The 18,748-nt window shown below is 47.7% G+C and overlaps 1 protein-coding gene across 1 annotated transcript in view; it reads left to right on the top strand.

Moving 5' to 3' along the window:
* THOP1 (thimet oligopeptidase 1) overlaps nt 1–17,778 on the top strand; it is a 51,842-nt gene extending 34,064 nt beyond the window's left edge. Inside the window, exons 8-13 of the mRNA XM_051972215.1 lie at nt 472–838; nt 2,737–2,938; nt 4,428–4,614; nt 5,144–5,272; nt 11,231–11,367; nt 12,977–17,778. Of these exons, the coding sequence (XP_051828175.1) occupies nt 472–838; nt 2,737–2,938; nt 4,428–4,614; nt 5,144–5,272; nt 11,231–11,367; nt 12,977–13,135 (1,181 nt within the window). The 3' untranslated portion in view covers nt 13,136–17,778. The remainder of the gene's footprint in view (nt 1–471; nt 839–2,736; nt 2,939–4,427; nt 4,615–5,143; nt 5,273–11,230; nt 11,368–12,976) is intronic.
* Nucleotides 17,779–18,748: the final 970 nt, after the last annotated feature.

Below are 18,748 nucleotides of genomic sequence, written 5' to 3'. Positions count from 1 at the left end.
CAAGATTGTTATGATGATTAAATCGAATTAAACAATATATGTTCAAACTCTGGAAGATCTGGGGTGCTGTGGAGTGTTGGAAGAGTGCTGGGCGCTGAGCCGGCATCCATGGTGATGCTTCAACTGTGACACTGGATGGATGAGCCCCTGGGGGTCATCTCACCCCTGGGGGGCTTCAGTTCTGTAGCTATGTACTCAGCATGATTTGAGTCTAGACCTTTAGAGCCAAAAAGGACTGCAGAGAGATCTTCTCATCTACTTATCTCATTTTACAAAGGAGGTAACGAGGATCCTGAGAAACTGAAGGTTTTGCCTTGGATCATAGTCAGGAAGTAAGAGCTTGAACCCCAGTCTGATCCCCATATGGGCTCATTTTGCTGTACTCCATATTACCCATGATGCTCACAGAATTCTCTATGATCCCCTGTCATCCTTAATATCTCACTCTCTTAATGCTATCTTTCTTGCCAGATGAACTGGCCCAGAAACTGAAGCCTCTTGGGGAAGAAGAGCGAGCGGTCATTTTGGAGTTGAAAAAAAAAGAATGTGAGAAGCGGGGCCTGGATTTCGACAACCAGATCAATGCCTGGGACATGCGCTACTACATGAATCAGGTGGAGGAGACCCGCTATAATGTGGACCAGAACTTGCTCAAGGAGTACTTCCCCATGCAGGTGGTCACCAAGGGCCTTCTGGGCATATACCAAGAGCTCCTGGGCCTGACTTTTGAACTAGAAGAGAATGCCAAGGTTTGGCATGAGGATGTGAAATTGTATTCAGTGAGGGATGTGGACTCGGGCAAAGTGATAGGGAAATTCTACCTGGACCTGTATCCCCGGTGAGTATCCAGGAGGAGCTCAGGCTCCCTGCAGGACTCTGGGGACCATGTGGCTTGGAATGCTAAAGGAGAGTGGCCCCTCAGATTGTTGGGGCCCAAAGGGGGAGTTTCCATTTTTAAAGCAAGAAGAAATTGGGAAGTGTTTCTTGCACTGTAGCCCTGCTTGCTCACTAATCTCAAGGAGGCAGAGTGGATATTGTGGGAAGGACCCGGGAAACGGGAAATGGGGTCCTGGTCAGGCGCCAAAATGTGGTGGTCTCTTCTTTTTTATAATATAATGGTTCTATGGGATCAGGTTTCTTGAGGAGGTTTTCTGGAGGCAGCCTTAGTTTCATTTCAGAGTAATAATCATTCCAAATGCAGCCAGCTGATAAAATCCCAAATGTTTATTATCTCTTTCCAAGTCTTTCTTTCTTTGAGCCCAGAAAGCTTTCTTAGAGGCCTATCTCTCTGCTTGGTTCTAAGAGCTCCCTCCGAATGTCTCCAAGTCCAAAGGTTTGTCCTTTATCCTCCAGCCAGCACAAAGGTGGAAAATGGAATGAATCTGACTCTGCCTCCAAGAGTGGGCTTCTGTCTCTCCCAAAGTACTCTCTAGCCCCGAGAGCTTCTTGCTTATATGCTGTACACTGAGTACACACCAATCATTATATCACTGGAAAACCATTATTTGTTGTAGGATTAAAACAATTCTAAACTAGATTTAAACATTGTCTCCTCACTTCTACTTCGTACCTTGTTTCAAGTTCTGGCCCATAACATCTCCTTGTAGGATCAGAGCAATCATAATGAACCATGCTGAATTAGATAATTATTGTCGCTGTCAACTCTAATGAGTTAACACTTTGTAAAGATTCCAACAGTTCCAGTTCTCATTCTGCCACTTGCCAAATCAGTGACTTTGGGCACTTTCGTGTGATCTTGGAGTTAGAGAAGGACTCTTGGGGGTCATATAGCCTAGCTCCCACACGAAGCCCAAACTTTACAGCATCCCTGGAGAGTGATGATCCGTTTTCTTCAGGCCTCCAGTGACAGGAAGAGCATCATTTCCCTAATCAGGCAGGTCTTCCCTCAGTGAATCCAGAGTTGCTGCTTTTTAGAAAGAAGCTCATTGCCCCTGACCAAACGGAATAGCGAGGCTTATCCCCTCTTCATCTGATAGCCCATCAGATATTTGGGGCAGTGAGGATATTCCCTCCCTAAGGCATCTTTTTCCTAGCCGAACATCCCCAGTTCCTTCCCTGGATCTTTGTCTGTGGCCCCAGGAAGGGATGCTGGGGTAAGGTATCATCACGAGTTCATTCTGGTGCTAGATTCCTGTTAAAAGGCAGCTTAAGATGTCACATGAGCTTCCCTGCCAGACAGCTCACCAGTGGGGACTGGTGGTGAGCTTGTGGTGCACTAAGATTTCCAGGTCTTTTTCTTTCCACCTTGGATTTTTTTATTTAGTTGTTTCTCCACTCTGTATATGTTATTGTTGTCCAATCATATCAGATACTCTGTAACCCCATGGACCATATCGTCTATGGGTTTTTTTTGGCAAAGATACTGGAGTCATTGACCATTTCCTTCTCCAGTGGCTTGGCGAGGGTCACACAGTTAGTACACTTTGGGGCTGGATTTGAACTTGGCTCTTCCTGATTCTAGGCTTGGTGCTCTACGCATTGAGCAGTCTGGCCACCCATGCTTTATATTGAACTTTTATTCTATTTGGCTTTTTGCTCTACTCCATCCTAAGGAGTCTGTGGTTCTAGAGTCAGGCACTTTCTTCTAGTCCAGCTTACGGATGGGGACCAATTTGTGCAGGGTCAGGCAGGGAGGTTTGCTGAGCGCGTCGGGCCTTCTCGTTACTGTAATTGTTTCTCCGAGTCCTGAAGCCTTGACTCATTTCCCCTGTGCAGGGAAGGGAAGTATGGGCATGCAGCCTGCTTCGGCCTACAGCCCGGCTGCCTCCTCAAGGACGGTGGCCGGCAGATCTCCATTGCGGCCATGGTGGCCAACTTCACCAAACCGACCCCGGACGCCCCCTCCCTGCTGCAGCATGATGAGGTGGAGACCTACTTCCATGAGTTCGGACATGTAATGCACCAGCTCTGTTCTCAGGTACGGCGGCGTCCCATGGAGATGGGGAGTTGGGGAGCAGGGGACGTCACGGCAGCCCCGTGACCAAGGGGACTTACCTCAGAATCAAAGGGGGAGTGTGGGTGGGATCTTCCAGCTAGCTGAGGTCACGTGCAGAAAGATCAGCCTCATGACCCCTGACCGCCAGGGTTTGGTGACCCAGACACCGGGAAGGACTTGGAAGTATTGTCAAATGCAAAGTTGGTTGGTTAAGAACCACTGCAAAAATGCAGCATGGTCTTGTGACACTCACCCAGCTTCCGAGACTTGAGTCCTCTTGGCCACGGGGCTGGCGCGCCCTCTCGGGAATTTTGTGACAAAGACATCAAGCCACTTGCGGCTCAGCCCGGATCCTAAAACTTTCCCCAGTGACATGATAGAGGGACGGCCTCCCTGTAACCCTCTCCCCAGAGCCCTCACTGGTCTGCAGCCTAGCTCCCTTGCTCTCCCTTCTTTCAACAGACTCGGCTTCAGAGTTGTAGTATGAAAGCCGGGATGGGGAACGCAGAAACCTCAGGCTTTCTGTTATGGGCTCTCCTTGGGCTGCCACAGGAAGGGAGGGGTTGGCAGCCTCATTGGGGATTGGGGGAGATGTTGCTCTCAGAGCTCCACTACCCTGTGTCTCTGATTGCTGCAGTGACATCGGAGCAACACAGGAGGCTTCTGGTGGTTCCTGTGGACCCAGAGTCAATCCCACTAGGTTAGTCGGGCATTAGAGACCGGGCAGAAACCCAGGCAGAGGATAGAGGAGGCAGCTTAGGCACAGCACGCCAGCAACAAGACTGGCTTTGAATTAGGGGTCTCCAGAGCTGACTGAGCCTGGGGAAGGGGGCACTCAGCCAGGACAGAGCCCAGCAAGCAGTAAGTTCAGTCTCTTCGCCATGCTGAGGTAGATGAGGCAAGAGTTTTAAGTGAAGGGAAGAAGGCTAAAAGGATGATCAAAGGTAAAATTGGTCATAGAATGTCAAACCCACATAGACCTTAGCAATCTAGCCCAGTTTTCTCAGCTTTTCAGTCAAGGAAAGTGAGCTACCAGTGACTTTGTAAGACTAGAATCCAGGTCTCTTGACTTAGCAGTAGAATTTGGCTTCAGTAAGTTCCTTAGGGTTCACTGAAGTCCTGATGATTCTTAATCTAGAGCAATTTGAGAAATGTGAGGGGCTGAAGAAAGGGTTTGGAATGGAAAGTAAATGATTATGGCAGGGGTCTGCAAACTATGGCCTGTGGGCTCCACAGGAACGGTATTTCCCAGATTGTTATCAGATTCCTTCTGAAAGCTCATTGGTCTCCAGTGTTGACATTTTTTCCTATGGATAAAGTTGGGGACCCTAGAGGACATAGACTTAACCTTTTAGGGACTTCATTAAAGTCCAGCAGAAGGGGAGATGGTCAAGTAGAATGTGGAGAATTCCTTGATCAGGATAGAAGAAAACAGAAGTCCATGGTCTTTACCTTGTCCACACATTCACAGGCAGAGTTTGCCATGTTCAGTGGGACCCATGTGGAGCGAGACTTTGTAGAAGCACCGTCACAGATGCTGGAAAACTGGGTGTGGGAGAAGGAGCCTTTGAAGCGCATGTCCCAGCACTACAAGACAGGAGAGCCCATCCCTCAGGAGCTGCTGGAGAAACTCATCAAGTCCCGTCAGGCAAATACAGGTTCGGTGCTCACCATCCCCTTTGATTTTTCCTTCTGTGCCCTCTGAATTCTACCTGCATAACTGCATGGGCATATGAACCACTGTGGAACAGAATAGACTTTTAAATTCAGTTAGAAGAGAGGCCATCTAGTGTAAACCTCTGAAAAGAGAAAGGATTAAGCCAGTATTAGGTCAATGGAAGAAATAAGTCTGAAATCTGCGGTAGCTGAATCTGAGTCCATTGTTTTTTGCTGACGGCATAATTAATGCCCATGATTACTTCAAAGGTTCAATACAATTCAAAAACAATAAATAAATAGTTGTTTGAAGTACTACTTATAATATCACCCAAAAACCAGTGGTGGCCTCTGGATTCTTCTTAAGCTAGAGGTGGTATCTGCTGAACTGGGAGCAGCTTCAGGGCAGGTGCTTTGGAAAGAGTGCTCAAGGTTTCTAAACTGGCAGGAATGGTGTGACCTACTAAAGTCATTAGGGAGCCTCTTGGCAACCCAACAGTATTTCATAAATTGTGATTTTCCCCCAAACAGGTCTCTTTAACCTACGTCAGATTGTCCTCGCCAAGGTGGACCAGGCCCTGCATACCCAGACCAAAGCAGACCCAGCTGAGGAGTACTCACGGCTGTGCCAGGAAATCTTAGGGATTCCCGCCACTCCAGGTACTGACCTCCGACTGCCAGGGGCTCCCTGGAGTTGGGTGCCCTTGATAGTTCCCATCCCGGATCACAATTACAATCACCAGGGTCCAAAGTTTATAGAAATTCCTGGGAAATTCTTCCCTAGAAGGGCATAAATGTCACTCCAAGGTGGAGACATTACCCAGAAATTAAACTGGAGAAGTGGGTACTTCTCCCTTGGAGAGCACAGACAGGGGCATTACAGATTTCTGCCTGGCTTAGAGTAGTTAAGGGAAGCTAGAGGAAGCCTCCTAGAGTCCAGCGTCCTAGAACCTCAGAATTAGCAGAACTTTAGAATATGGACTATTAGGGCTCTTAGTTAAACCATGGATTATCAGACCTGGAAAGGGATTATAGATTATGTCTAAGCATCTAACAGATAAGGAAATGGAGACCTGGAGTCACACATGTAGCAACTGCCAGAGCAGGTCTGCCACCCAGGCCCACCAGCTCTAGACACAAGCACTGTAGCCTTCCTCTGCGGACATTGAAGCTGGAATGTGGGCAAGCGTGGAAACTAACCTGAGCATGAGAAAAGCCAGCAAAATGCAAAGCCCACCCAGAGCAGAGCCGTCCTCCAACTTCCTGTTTGCCCAGCTACGTCCAGCATAGTCCCTTACAGAGTGATGGGCCTCTCTGTTCCTTAAATGTTAAAAATGTCAGAGGGCAGCTGGAGTCCCCTCCCCAAACTCTCCCTTGGTGACATTGACAGACACGAATGCCGGGCTAATTGAGCCGTTGTTTCCATTGCCTGATGTCATGGCGTGACGGGAAGAACAGGAGATTGGAAGTAGAGACAACTAGATTTGAGTCTAGACAAAAGGACTTAGGGAATGGGCCCATCACCAGTGGGCTCCCATCAGGCCAAAATCTTTCTTCTGGAGGCGAGGCTTGGAGCGACTGTTGAGAGATTATTCACTGTATAGAGCACTGCGGTGATCCAGACGTCCTGCCCTGGACACTGGGGGCAAGAAACAGAGAGGATGTCTTAGAAGAGGGCTCCCTGACCTCCATTCTCTCTCCTGGCCCAACAAATGGAAAAGTAATGGAAAGAACACAGGGAACTGAATTCCAATCCTGGCCCCATTCCTTCCTGGCTGTGTGACTCAGGAGCAAGTCACTTAATGCTTCTAGATTTCATTTCAGAAGAGTTCTGGATCCTCCAGTGCAATAAGAGGGACCAGAGAAGCAGAACTTTAGAAGCCAAAGGTGTGTCTGCCTTTAGCCAGACATGGCTGCTTCATAAGGAAAGATCACAGGAGAATTCACAGAAACTTGGACTTCTGAACTGAAGCAGTGAAGAGGGCAGCGGGTGGAAGGCAGTCCCAGCGGGTAACTTTATGGGCCAGGAAGCACTTTTACTTACATGACCGCCTCCCTGAGACAATGGCTAGATGAAGACGAGAAGGAAGGGGAAGGGTTAAGTAACTGCAGTGAGTGGGTCCTGTGGCTTGTCAGTGTCCAGAGCGGGATTGGACCTTGATTCAGGACTCTGCTCCCAGCCCAGCCTGCCCCCGTCCTCTTCTCAGTGTATGTGGTGGCTAGTTATACCAGCACTGAGGCAGGGACCAATATCCCCCCCGGGGAGATGGATGGAGCGTAGGTACAGAATTCTGCAGAGGCCATCCCTTTTATCAGGGATACGCTCCGGACAGGAGGGCTGGCTCAAGTTCCCTGAAATGACTGGTGTGATAACCCAGCATTTACAGCCAGCACCTCAGAGAGGAGAGGGGAATAGGGGGGTGGGCAGAGCCTGGTCCAGCGCAGTAGCTCAGTTAGCGACCACCAGGTGGCAGCACAAAGCCAGGGAGAACGGTGGAGTGAACCAAGCTATGGTGGGGGGGTTGGGTGGGCTTTGATCCCTGACTGGGGAGAAGGCGGGGAAGAGTCTGCTGGATCCCAGTCAGGGAGTGGCAATGAAATGTGGAAAACACTTGGACTTGATGTCAGATGAGCTGTCTGGAATTTGACCAGGCACTGGTTTCTCAGGATCCCGATTCATCCAATTAAGCATTTATTAAGTGCCTGTTATGGGCCAGACAGAAACAAAAATAGCCCCTGCCCTTAGGAAGTTTTTATTCTAGTGGGAACAGCATGAATACAGAAAAATAAAAACAAATAGAAAGAGAAGGGGAAGGACGCTAATAATTGGGGGGTGTTGAGAAGGCTTCTTATGGGAAGTGGTGTTGGAGCAAGTGCAAAGGAAGCCAGGGATTCGAGGAGAAAGGAGGAGATTTAGGTGCCAGGGAGAGCCCCATAGAAGGCACAGACTGGCTGGTGCATTGGATGCATGAGGGAGAGTAGACTAAGATCAGGTGGAAAAGTTTGTTTGGAGCCAGGCCTTTAAAAACCACCACAGATTTTTGAGCAGGTCAGATTCATACTTAGCAAATGTCAGTTGGCAGCTGTGTGCAAGATCAATTAGGGAGGGGAGAGATTAGAGCTGGATGAGGAGGTTATTACACTGGTGCAGGTGAGAGGTGAAGAGATCTTTAAGTGGGAGCTCCTGGGGGATAAAGAGTCAAGGGAAGAGCTCAAGAACTTTCAGTTTGAATCCTACCTCAGTTTAGTCCCTGTGCAACTTTGGGCAAAACCTCTGTGGATAGGAATCTGCTCATCTCTAAGATGAAAGGATTGTCTTGTGACTTCCGTGGCTTATTCCAACCCATATATTTATGGTCCTATGACAACCTCTGCAGAAATTCTGTCCTCTTGGATAGGAGAGATTTGGAAACAGATGAAAACTGACTGGAAGAGGGGCCGCAAAAAGGGAAAATGAGATTGTTTGAATCTGGGTGACCAGAGGGATAAGGGAGTCCGTAACAGAATAGGGAAGTTAGGCAAGAGGGGAGAAATGATGGGTTTTATTTCAGACATGTTATATTTCAAGTACCTATAGAATGTCCACATGGAGGTATGTACAAGGCAATTGGTAACAGGGGACTAGACAAAGGATAGGCACAGACAATTGCCTTTTTAATTAATTTTTTTTCAGTTAACAAAAGTGTATTTTCTCTCCAACCTCCATTCAGGAGGGAAAAAAGAAAAAAAGTAAAACTTGTGTACAGTCAAGCAAAACCAATTCTCTCTTTGGCTGAATCCTAAAAAATATGTCTCATTCTGTATCTTAAATCCATCACTTCTTAGTCAGGAGGTGGGGAAGATGTTTCACTATGGCTCTGGAATTGTGGTTGGTCATTACATCAGAAAAGATTTTTTAAATCTTTCGAGGTTTTTTGTCTTTATAGTTGTCTCCTGAGAAACAACCAGTTTTTAAAAGATTTGTAAATTATAAAGAATCACATGAAAACATGCTCTAAATCACTCATAGTAAGAAAAATGCAATTAAAACAACTCTAGGGCTTCACCTTACTGCATGACAAAAAGATTGGAACAATTGATCTGACAGGGTTTAGGATAAGAGATACACTAATGCACTATTGGTGGAGTTGTGAAGTAACCTAGCTGTTATGGAAAATAATTTGCAATTATGCAGATATTGGGTATATACCCCAAGTCAAAAGACAAAAATTGTATACGAACTTTTTGTATACGAAATATTAATACCAGGGTTCAATGTCTTAGCAAAGCTTGGAAACCAAGTGGATGCCTATTGATTGGGGTTTCGCTAAACATATAGTATGTGATGGAAAGACTTGTATGAACTGGTACAGACTTGAAATGAGCAAAACCCGGAGAACAATTTATACAATGATTATGTCTATGAATCTAATGAGGGAACTAGAACTTAAGAGAGAGATGAGAGCTGGATGTGTAGATTCTGTAACGATCTACATTGTGATATTTGAATCCCTGGGAGACTTCAGGGAGGAGGGGATACCTGAGATGAAAGGTTCTGAGGGGCAGAGGAAAGGTAGGGAATACAACTAGGTTACTTCAACACAAAAACAGCCATAAAGGAGGAGGGCAAAAAAAAAAAAATGTATTGAACCCACTTTGGTTTAGAAATAAGAAAAGGGAGAGAGGCAAAATGCTTCCAGGTGTACCCGTATGTCATGAACGCTTCAAGTATAGCATCAGAAGGTATTGGACGTGGAGAACATCAGGCATTACAAAAAATGAAATTGACATTTTAATCAGCTATTTATGTGCAGTCTGTTGGCCTGTAAGAGAAAGAAAGATTAATCCTTCCTGGAGGCTGGAGGGTGAAGATGAGGGATCCAAAATCCCCAGCGGCTTTGATGGCAGCACTGGTGTTCTCTGCCATGTTGTTCCCTCCTATGTGATTGTGGTCAGTAGTTCAGTTCATTAGTCACTTCATCTAAGTGACTAATTTCTTAAGAGAAGATTTTCTTAACTTAGGCTCTGTGGACAAATTTCATGGAGTCTGTATGTTTGCTTTTTAATATTTCTCTCACTATTTCAGTATTCCATCATGGATTTTAAAAAGCACTGTTCTCAAAGGGCCCGTGTTTTACCAGCTGCCATGGGGGTAATAGCTTTTTGTTATTGGTGCTATGGCTCTGGGTCCCAGGAGAGAAACTGGAGCTGTAATATAAAGCTTTGGGTATCATCTGAATAGGAAAATTTGAAACAAAGAGAGCTAATGTAATCACCAATAGTAAGAAGGAGCTTGGGTGTGAAGGGAGAAGAGATGAGATCTCGGAGGTTAGCCATGGTTAGTCCAGAGTTATCAGTGGCTAATGATCCAGTACAGCTGTTAAAGCCAAGAGAAGAACGAGGACATGTTGGAGGGAATTAGGGAAATGAAAACTGAGAAAAGGCTTGTGGATTTAATAACTTAAGACATTATTTGTTGCAATGCCCAATCATAATTTAAGAGAACTGCTGGTGAAGAATATCAAGAAATGATGGAATCACAGGTGCCTCGTGAGGCTAATGCCAGACATGCCTGATGTGCTCATTTGTTTTGCTTAATTCCCCTTCTTTCTAACAGGGAGGGTTCTTTTATTTTTTTTTTTTTTAATTTTTTAGAAGGAGAAAAATGAGTCATTGGGAAATGATGATGATTTTTAAGATTATTAGTAATCTTGGAGGGAGTTGCTTTAATGAGATATTGAGGCCAAAAGCCAGATTACAAGGGACTGAGAATTGAGTGGGAAGAGAGGAGGTGGAGGTAATGGGTATAGTTGGCCATTCTGGGCATTGAGTGGACATATACAAGCTTGAGGGCTAAAATAAGTTGAATGAACATTTTTTTTTTAGGGATAGGAAAGACTTGGATATGTATGAAGCATTAGGAAAGACCCCAGGAGAAAAAGGAGAATTTTATCAAAAAGAGTGAGAGAGAAAGGGGAATGAAAGATTTGGGATTGTTAGAGGCAGAGATAGAAAAGTTTATAGAGGCAAGAGCAAATCTCTTCTGAGAGCTGTGCCAAGGAGGAAAGGATGATGGGGAGAAGAGCATAATGAAGAGGATTTTTAAATATGAAAGAAAGGAGCTCACCACACTTTGTTTTACAACTTCATCTTATTCTTTCTTATAGTAATGATTGCTAAGTAATATTTACACTTTTTTTCCCCTGAGGCAGTTGGGGTTAAGTGACTTGCCCAGGGTCACACAGCTAAGAAGTGTTAAGTGTCTGAGGCCAAATTTGAACTCAGGTCCTTCTGACTTCAGGGCTGGGGCTCTATCCACTGTGCCATCTAATTGTCCAATATTTATACTTTTTGTTCTTCTGTCAGTCATTTCCTAGGCTACCTACCCCAAATTGAAACCTTCCCTAACAATCACTACTGATGAAGATGAGGATCCTTTTTCCTCCTTAGTAGGTCATGAAAAGCAACTTCCAAGGTGTGATTAGTCCCTTCTGATACCAGCAGATGTCCCAGGTCTTTGAAGCATCTTCTCCAGAGCTAAGCACTGTGCTGTGTGCACAGTAGGAGTCTGTGGGAATTTCACATACTTAAGGCAAAGGGGAAAACTGGAGGTCTTCTCACTGTGTGTTTGCTCTCCAGGTACTAACATGCCAGCCACTTTTGGTCATTTGGCGGGAGGCTATGATGCCCAGTACTACGGCTATCTCTGGAGTGAGGTATACTCCATGGACATGTTCCACACGCGCTTCAAAATGGAAGGGGTCCTCAACTGTAAGGTAAAATAGCTCATTCGTGGAAACTGCCTTCTGCCGATTCTCTTCCGGTCCATTTGGTCCCCTTTCCCATCAGCAGGCAGGGAGAATTGTTACCTCTGGGGACCCCTTGTCCACTACTCTCTCCTGCCTCCCAGTGTACCCCGGAAAGATCCATGCAGGCAGAGCTTTGTAAGAATCCAGAGACCTCTGAGTGCACCTTTTGTTAGCTCAGCTAGACCTGGGTTTCTTCTCTCAACAAAATCTCTATTGCTGCTGGGAAAAATCGGCCTCTCCTATCTCCCCCAGTTCTCCAGGGCAGGGCTATAGTCTCCCCGTGGCTCCGCCCTTCTGATCTCAGGGCTGGGGCCAGGCAGATGTAACATGCGGGCAGCAGGGGTACCAAGTAGTTAGACTTGCCTTTCTTGGCCTAAAAACACAAAACCAGAAGCAATGTGGGCAGTGGTAGAGAGGCAGAGCTGGGCTCCATGTAAAGAAAAAAATCATCTTGATGAGAGCTATCCAAGTGCCATGGGCTCCCCATTTCTGGGGCTCCCCAAGATGGGAATTGATGACAACCATCTGGTATTTGGCTAGGCCAGGTGATGCCTGAGATTTTGAGAGCATTTTGAATTAGATGCTGTTTTGATTTGGGTAAATTTCCCACTTCCCACTTTGATGTCCCTTTCCCTGCCTCTCAGCTGTCCAGTGCCACCCGCTGTGGCCTTCTGCCGAAGTCTTCCTTCCCCTTGCTAAATTCTTTCTCCCTCTCCCTCTCCATCCTCCCCACTCCCATAGAGCCACCGTTCTGTCCATGCGGCTGACCTCTGGATGCTGGTTATGTCGCATGATAGGAGAGTGACTGGCAGCTGTCCCCCCCATTTTTCCAGGGATGTTTGCTACTTGAGTAGCTACAGTTAGCCAGAATAAGCCCTAATTTAGTGTCACTTCAGATGCCTGGGGCCACAGGAATTTGTGAGGATCAGAAAGCCCCAAACTCCTGGGGTGCAGCAGAATTCATGGGGGGCTCAGAAGAGCTCTCTGTTCTACCTCAATTTCCTGTCAGTCACATTAGGATTCTCTCTGTACCATACTGGTCTGGACTCCATTGTGTTCCTGGGGGTTAAATAACTTGCCCAGGGCCACAGATGGTGCCTAATTTCTCTGGGTTTTTTTACTCTTCTGTAAAATGAACTATTTTACTGTACTTGCTTGAAAACTGGGGCTAGGTGAGGTGGTCTCTTCCTTCCAGTTTTAGGATCATTGATTCTGGGGAGCTGAACTGGAGGCTTTCATAAGAGCCTTAAAGTAAGAAGGGACCTCAGAGGTCATTTAGTTCAGCCCACTCCTAAATAGGAATCGTCCTTCCTGAGAAGTGCTTATCTGGCCTCTTTTTGAAGGCCTCTATGATGATGAAGATCTTCCCAAGGCATGAGGATATGTAAGTATGGCTCCCTTCCCCCTTCTTTGGTCCAAACACAGTGTTTTACCCTAGTGCAGAGAAGAGTGAACATTCTGGTCTCCATCTGGGTTCCATACAACCCAGCCTTGGGGTGGGGAGGAACTTCTCCCATCTTCTATCTCGGGGGGTGGATGGCCCTATAGCCTACTGTGCCCCTTGTCCCTCCTGCAGGTTGGCATGGATTACAGGAACTGCATCTTGAAGCCCGGCGGCTCTGTGGATGCCATCAACATGCTGCAGCAGTTCCTCGGCCGGGAGCCCAAGCAAGATGCCTTCCTCCTGAGCAAAGGCCTGAAGGTGTTGGACAGCAGCTCCCCCTCTGCCTGCTGATGGGCCGGCGCCTAGACACGGGAGCTCCTTCGAGCATCCCCATTCTTCAGGACTGAGCAAGTGTGGACGTAACCTCTGCTGGCCTCCCTGTTGCCTTAAACCCCCAACAGAGAGAGAACAGAGGGACTCCAGCAAAGCCACTACCAGAGGGGAGTGGGATGAGGGGGTATTTCTACACCCTGCCCCAAACCCACTCTGTTTTGCTTTCTACTTTTTAACCTTCCAGTCCCTCTTTAGGGTCTTTGCTCAGTCACATTAAGATGTTTGGAGAGTTCTTGTGTTGGCTGTATGGCCTGATATTTTTTTCCCTTGTCCATCCCACCCCAGAGTAACCAAGATCAAGGTTCTCTACTGAAACTATAACTGTAATCTTTTTTTTTTTTTTTAAGTGGAGAGAAAGAAGGAGAGTCTCTCCTCTGCTTCCCCTCTGCCTCCCTCTTGCCCTTCTCCTACCTTGAAATGGTTTAGTTTAACATTGGTTGTTAAGGCAGAAATCATGGCTTAGTCTTTTGGGAGTGGTTTTATCATACACTGTTTTGGTGAGAATTGGTTCGACCTCAGGGAATAGACAGCTGGGGTGAGTGTGATGTGTGCGCGTGTGTGGAGTAGCTGGTGAGTGAAATGAGTGAATCATTCTCCTAACTGGAACCGAGGGACCTTAGGAAGTTCTCCCTGAGCTTTGTACGACCTTTGCTCTGGGATTCTGAGGCTGGCATCTCGTGTGTGTCCAATACCTGGCCCACATCCTATCCCTGAGGAAGCCCGTCGTTAACCTGTTCAGTAAGTGAGGTCAGATCGGAACTTCCTAGGAAGAAGGTGTTTGGAAAGAACTTGGCCAAAGCGACTCTCCCCTTTGACCACAATAGACTTTCTCTAGATGTCCCAGGAGAGACTCTCTGGGCCTGGTTCTTGCCAAGGATCCCTTCAGCCCGTGTGAACAAGACTAGCCCGGAGACTTGGGCTTTCTGATTTAGTGAGCCCCAGCCAGCAGAGGTAAGGGTGTGGTAGTAGAGATAGAAGGCCCCCAGAAAAAACTGCAGCCCCTTGGACTGTGAAGTGGGAGGGAGGCTTTAAATTGGTGGGTGTCCAATAAATCAGGGCGTGAGGTCTTCGGTCCTGACATACTGCCTATTCCTATGCCCTCAGTCGGTGAATAAGCATTGATTAAATGTTCCTAAGACAAACTCCGGCTTCAAGGAGCTCACTGTCCAGTGGCGAAGTCAACATGTACACAATTAGGTCCAAAAAGCTGTAGCTGGCAAAAATGGGAGATGCTTAACTGGGAAGAGGGATTGGGAAATGCTTGTGTAGAAGGTGCAACATGAAGGAAGCCAGGAGGCAGAGATGTGGCAGGAGTGTCCTAGCAAGGAAGTCGGCCAGAAAATGCCTGGAGCCCAGGCACGGAGGGTCTTGTTTAAGGAGCAGCCGCCGAGTCACACTAAGTCCACTTCCATCGGAAGGCACTTGACTGCCATCTTTTCTCCCACCCTCACCTGCCTCCTGTAACAGCTCTACCCCTGACTCACTGTATGGTTTCGGGCCAACTTCTCTGCCCCTCACATTGGGGTGGGTGTTCTTTAAGGCCCTCCTACTCCTAATATTCATCAACTCAATGAAGAGTGAGTGCTCCCAATCAAATGCCCTCCTTCCTAGAAGCCTCCCTCTTGCTTCTGCAGCACTGGGCCTGGGGTGGACTTCTCTGCCACAGGAGGCCCCTCTTCCCTAAAATTCCTTCAGGGGGAAGTCAAGGCCAGTTCCTGGGAGCCGAGTCAGTTAAGGCTGAACCAACTAAGAATGATTAGATTTTAATAATGGCCCCAGATCATCAACCTCAGGCATAACATCGCCAATCCCTCACCCTTGTGGGCCTGGCAGCTCTTAGCTGACTATAAGTAGCACCTGGACTTTGACATCATTATTTAACACCCCCCCCCCTTCCAGCTCCTTGCCCCCCTCCTCACTAAGGAATAGCCAGAGACAGATTTCATCTCTTACTTTATTTAGTCCTTTTCTTTCAATTAGAACCTTCTTTTCTTACTATCTTGATGGTAAGCCCCCTGTCCCTGACTATGAAAGGGAAGTGTCAGTGCCTTCCTCTCTCTCCTATGGGCTTTTCAGTCAGGTGCTTGGAGTTTCTGGGACTCCCCCAGCCTTTGCTGAAGCATCCCTCTCTCTTGATCTCAGCAGACTCTAAGGTAGAAACAGCTGACAGTACAGTCAGTCATGGCAAGATTCACCTGGAAAATCAAGTACTGAGCTCTCTAGGCTGGCAAAGAAGGAACAAAGGGAGGGAGTGTTTGCCCCTCCCTTCATCTGACTGTGGACCAGTTTTTTGGGGGAGGAGTCCTGTTCCCATTTCCCCACTCCCCCAACTCTGACACCCAGCTCCCCAGCCAGGGGATATGATATCAAGGCAGTTTTGTGCCTGAACTTGAGACTATTACTTTGCACGTCCCTTTCCTAAGGCCAGGGGGACTGATGGCCTATTTTTCTTAACCAGAGCTAGTCAGGGAAGGTCTGAAGGGTCAGGATCTGATATCCCTGGTGTCGTCACCGTGTCCCAGGAGAGTCAGGGGCTGACTCTGAGATTCTGTGGCTACCACAGCTGAATGGTGTAATAGCTATAATTCTCTAGTTCAAAATACCAAATCCACAGGGCGGTTGTACTAGTGTCGGGGCCACAACCGTCCCAATTAATTTCTCTGTCCAACTGCCATCCTTTTGTGCTAGCCAAACCCTGCTGAACCTGCAGTGAGTGAAGTTCCTCTGATTCATGTCATTACTCAGCCTCGAGGTTCAGACAGCTGATTGATCTTTGTCCTGCCACATGGCACCCGGGAAGGTCGGAAGCTGGTGGGGACTCCTGGCTTGTGACCTTCGGACCCACCACTGGGTTGGGCTTTTTGTTGTTTTTGTTTTAAAGATGTAGATGTCAAAACTCAAGCAGGGAGGATAACGGGGAGTGTGAGAGACTTGGCTTCCAACCAGCAGGGGAGGGGCCATTTCAAGAAGTCACCTGTAAGTGGCTAGTGTCCTGGGAAGATGGCTGGCTTTGCATCCTGACTGTGACTGGAGACAAGTCCCTTGCCTTCGTGTGCCATCCCCAGCTGCAGGATCATAGGATGGCTCTTTAAGGGTCAGGCCTTCCACCTCTTAATCTGTGGTCTCATTAGGTAGGCAAAGAACGCATTTTCTGTCCAAGTCACTTGGGCCCAGAATAACTGCGTGCTTTGCTTGGAATTCGAGGAGGGAAGGCTTGGTTTTTGGCCGTCCTTGCTGGCGACCTAACCCACTCTGTACCCCCAGCCCTGAGTGTTCACTCTCCCCTTCTCCCGTAGCATTCTGGAGTATGGAAAGGTCACATGTTTGAATTTCTGCCTGCTTTGCCGGGCCAGCCCCGGGCCCAGATGGCTCATCCCTCAGGAGTTAGGGTCTCAGAGCTTCGAGATATTTGAGCCTCTGGAGCTGAATGTGGTCCCATCTTCCCAGAGTTCTCTCATCATCCTCTTCCCCCAAAGCCCAGGACCCTGGGCCTCTTCATGAGTCTTTGCTTGCCTCTACCTGACCTCATTTCTCTTAGCCTTCTCTTCCAGCTTCTTAAGAGCTTTTTCCATGCCCTGACGTATATTGCCTGCACTGAAAGCCCAGCTCAGGTACTCAGCAAAATCCCAAAGGAGAAACGCTTGCTCAGTGGGGATGGCTTAAAATACCTAAGGCAGGTGTGGGGCTGCTGAGTCAGCACCGGACAGCCTCAGCTCCCCAGAGGCTTCCCGCTCTAGGAGAAAGGATTGTCTGCCATCTTATCTCCTTCCCCCCAGCTCCTAGAGTGGCAGGGCTGGAGATTGCTGGTCTGTCTCATTCAGGCTCCGCTCCTTCTCTAAGTCAGCAAGAGAACGGGGCTGCAGACTGTGCCCCTTACCCCTCCCCTTTGCCGCAGGTGTAGCAGCTGCCTGGTCAGAAAACGGGCGCGTGGCACAGTAAGGAATGCCAGGCTGGGAGGGTGCCCAGCCCCTCTCCCTTGTCTCCTTTTATCTGCCTCAAAAGAAACCACTGGATGGGACCCACTTCCCCCGACTGCCTCACGGTCCCGGGCTCAGCACTGGAGTTGAATTGTCGCTGCCATTGTGGAATGGGAAGAGGAAGCAGTCTTCTGGCCACGACCGGGTTCCACAGTCCCAGCTGCCCCGTTGTGCCCTCCAAAGCCTCGTGACTGCACCAACTTTATAGAGGTAGCTAAAACTAACTTGCAGAGAGAACATGATATTAAGGCCCCTCTGTAGACTTCCAGCCCCCCCCCCCCCCCAAAGTCCTCTTATTCAGCTCAGCAGTCACCAAGTTAACTACTATGCAAGGCACTGTGCTAGGGTTACAGACCATCGCTGGACAGTCCCTGCCCTCGAGGAGCTTACGTTCTGCAGCAAGTACTGTGATGTATATGGATCCATCTCTGGGTGTGCAGTTGGCCCCTTCCCATCTACCACTTTGGGGTCAAGTGTCAATCTGCACCCCAACCCCTACCTTTCCCTCCCCTCCCAAAGAATGGTGCTTTTGAGATTTTTGTAATGGTTCAGGTCAAACTGGCTTGTTGAGCTGGTTGTGTTTTGGCAAAATGCTTATTACTAATAAAGTGGTTTCTATAAGGATCTTTTGGGATAGGAGCAGTGTTTCTTTTAAGATTGAGGCTCCTCCTTGGGGTGGAATGAGTACATTCACATATAAGCCTGGATTCTCTTGTATCCCTGTTTGGGGAAATCAGTGAGAATGGGAAATTTATGGTATTTCTATACCTCTTCTCCCCCTCCCTACCCTGATAGGATTTTGCAGGTTTGTCAGTTAAAAAAAAAAAAAATACCTACTATATGCCAAGTACCGAGCTAAGCACTGGGGAAGGGAAAAGACAGAGCCTGCCCTCAAGGAGCTTACAATCTAATGGGGAAGAGATACAACTAAGTACAAACAAGCTGCATGCAAGATAAACGGAGAATTCACAGATGCAGGGCACTGGAATCCAAAGGGTTTGGCCCGCCTTGCACCTCCAAACGCGCCGTGTAGGGAGAGAGACATCTGGAGGTTTTTGATCATGGCTAAAGCAGGAGTTTATTCTGCTTCACTATGCAAGTTTGTAATGGATTTTGTTTTCTCAACAAGTTGGGGGAAAGGATATGGGAAGGAGAGAATTTGTAACTGAAAATAAAATTGAATTGAAAGAGGGATTGGGAAAGACTTCCTACAGAAGCTGGGAGCCAGAGAAGTAGAGAGGAGAGCATGAGGGACAGCCGGTGAAAATGCTGAAAGTCACTGGATTGAAGAAAGCACATGGCTGTATGTGAGGCTTAAGAAAACTGGAAATGGGTATAGGGGAGGAGGCCAGAAATGGAGGGTCAGGTCATAAAGGACTTTGAACAGAGGTTTTATATTTCATCCTGGAGGGGGAAGGAATCAGTGGGATTTATTGGGTAACAGTTGACACAGCCAGACCTGCACTTTGAGAAAGTCTCATAGTGGCTGAATGGAGGACGGATTGGAATGGGGAGACACACAAGGTAGACTGATCCCCCATCGGGCTCTTGCAGCAGTCCAGCTGTGGAGAGACAAAGGCCTGCACCAGGAGGA

Source organism: Antechinus flavipes, chromosome 1 (genome assembly GCF_016432865.1).
Source record: "Antechinus flavipes isolate AdamAnt ecotype Samford, QLD, Australia chromosome 1, AdamAnt_v2, whole genome shotgun sequence".
NCBI classification, from domain to species: Eukaryota; Metazoa; Chordata; class Mammalia; order Dasyuromorphia; family Dasyuridae; genus Antechinus; species Antechinus flavipes.
This window is presented reverse-complemented; position numbering and strand designations above follow the sequence as displayed.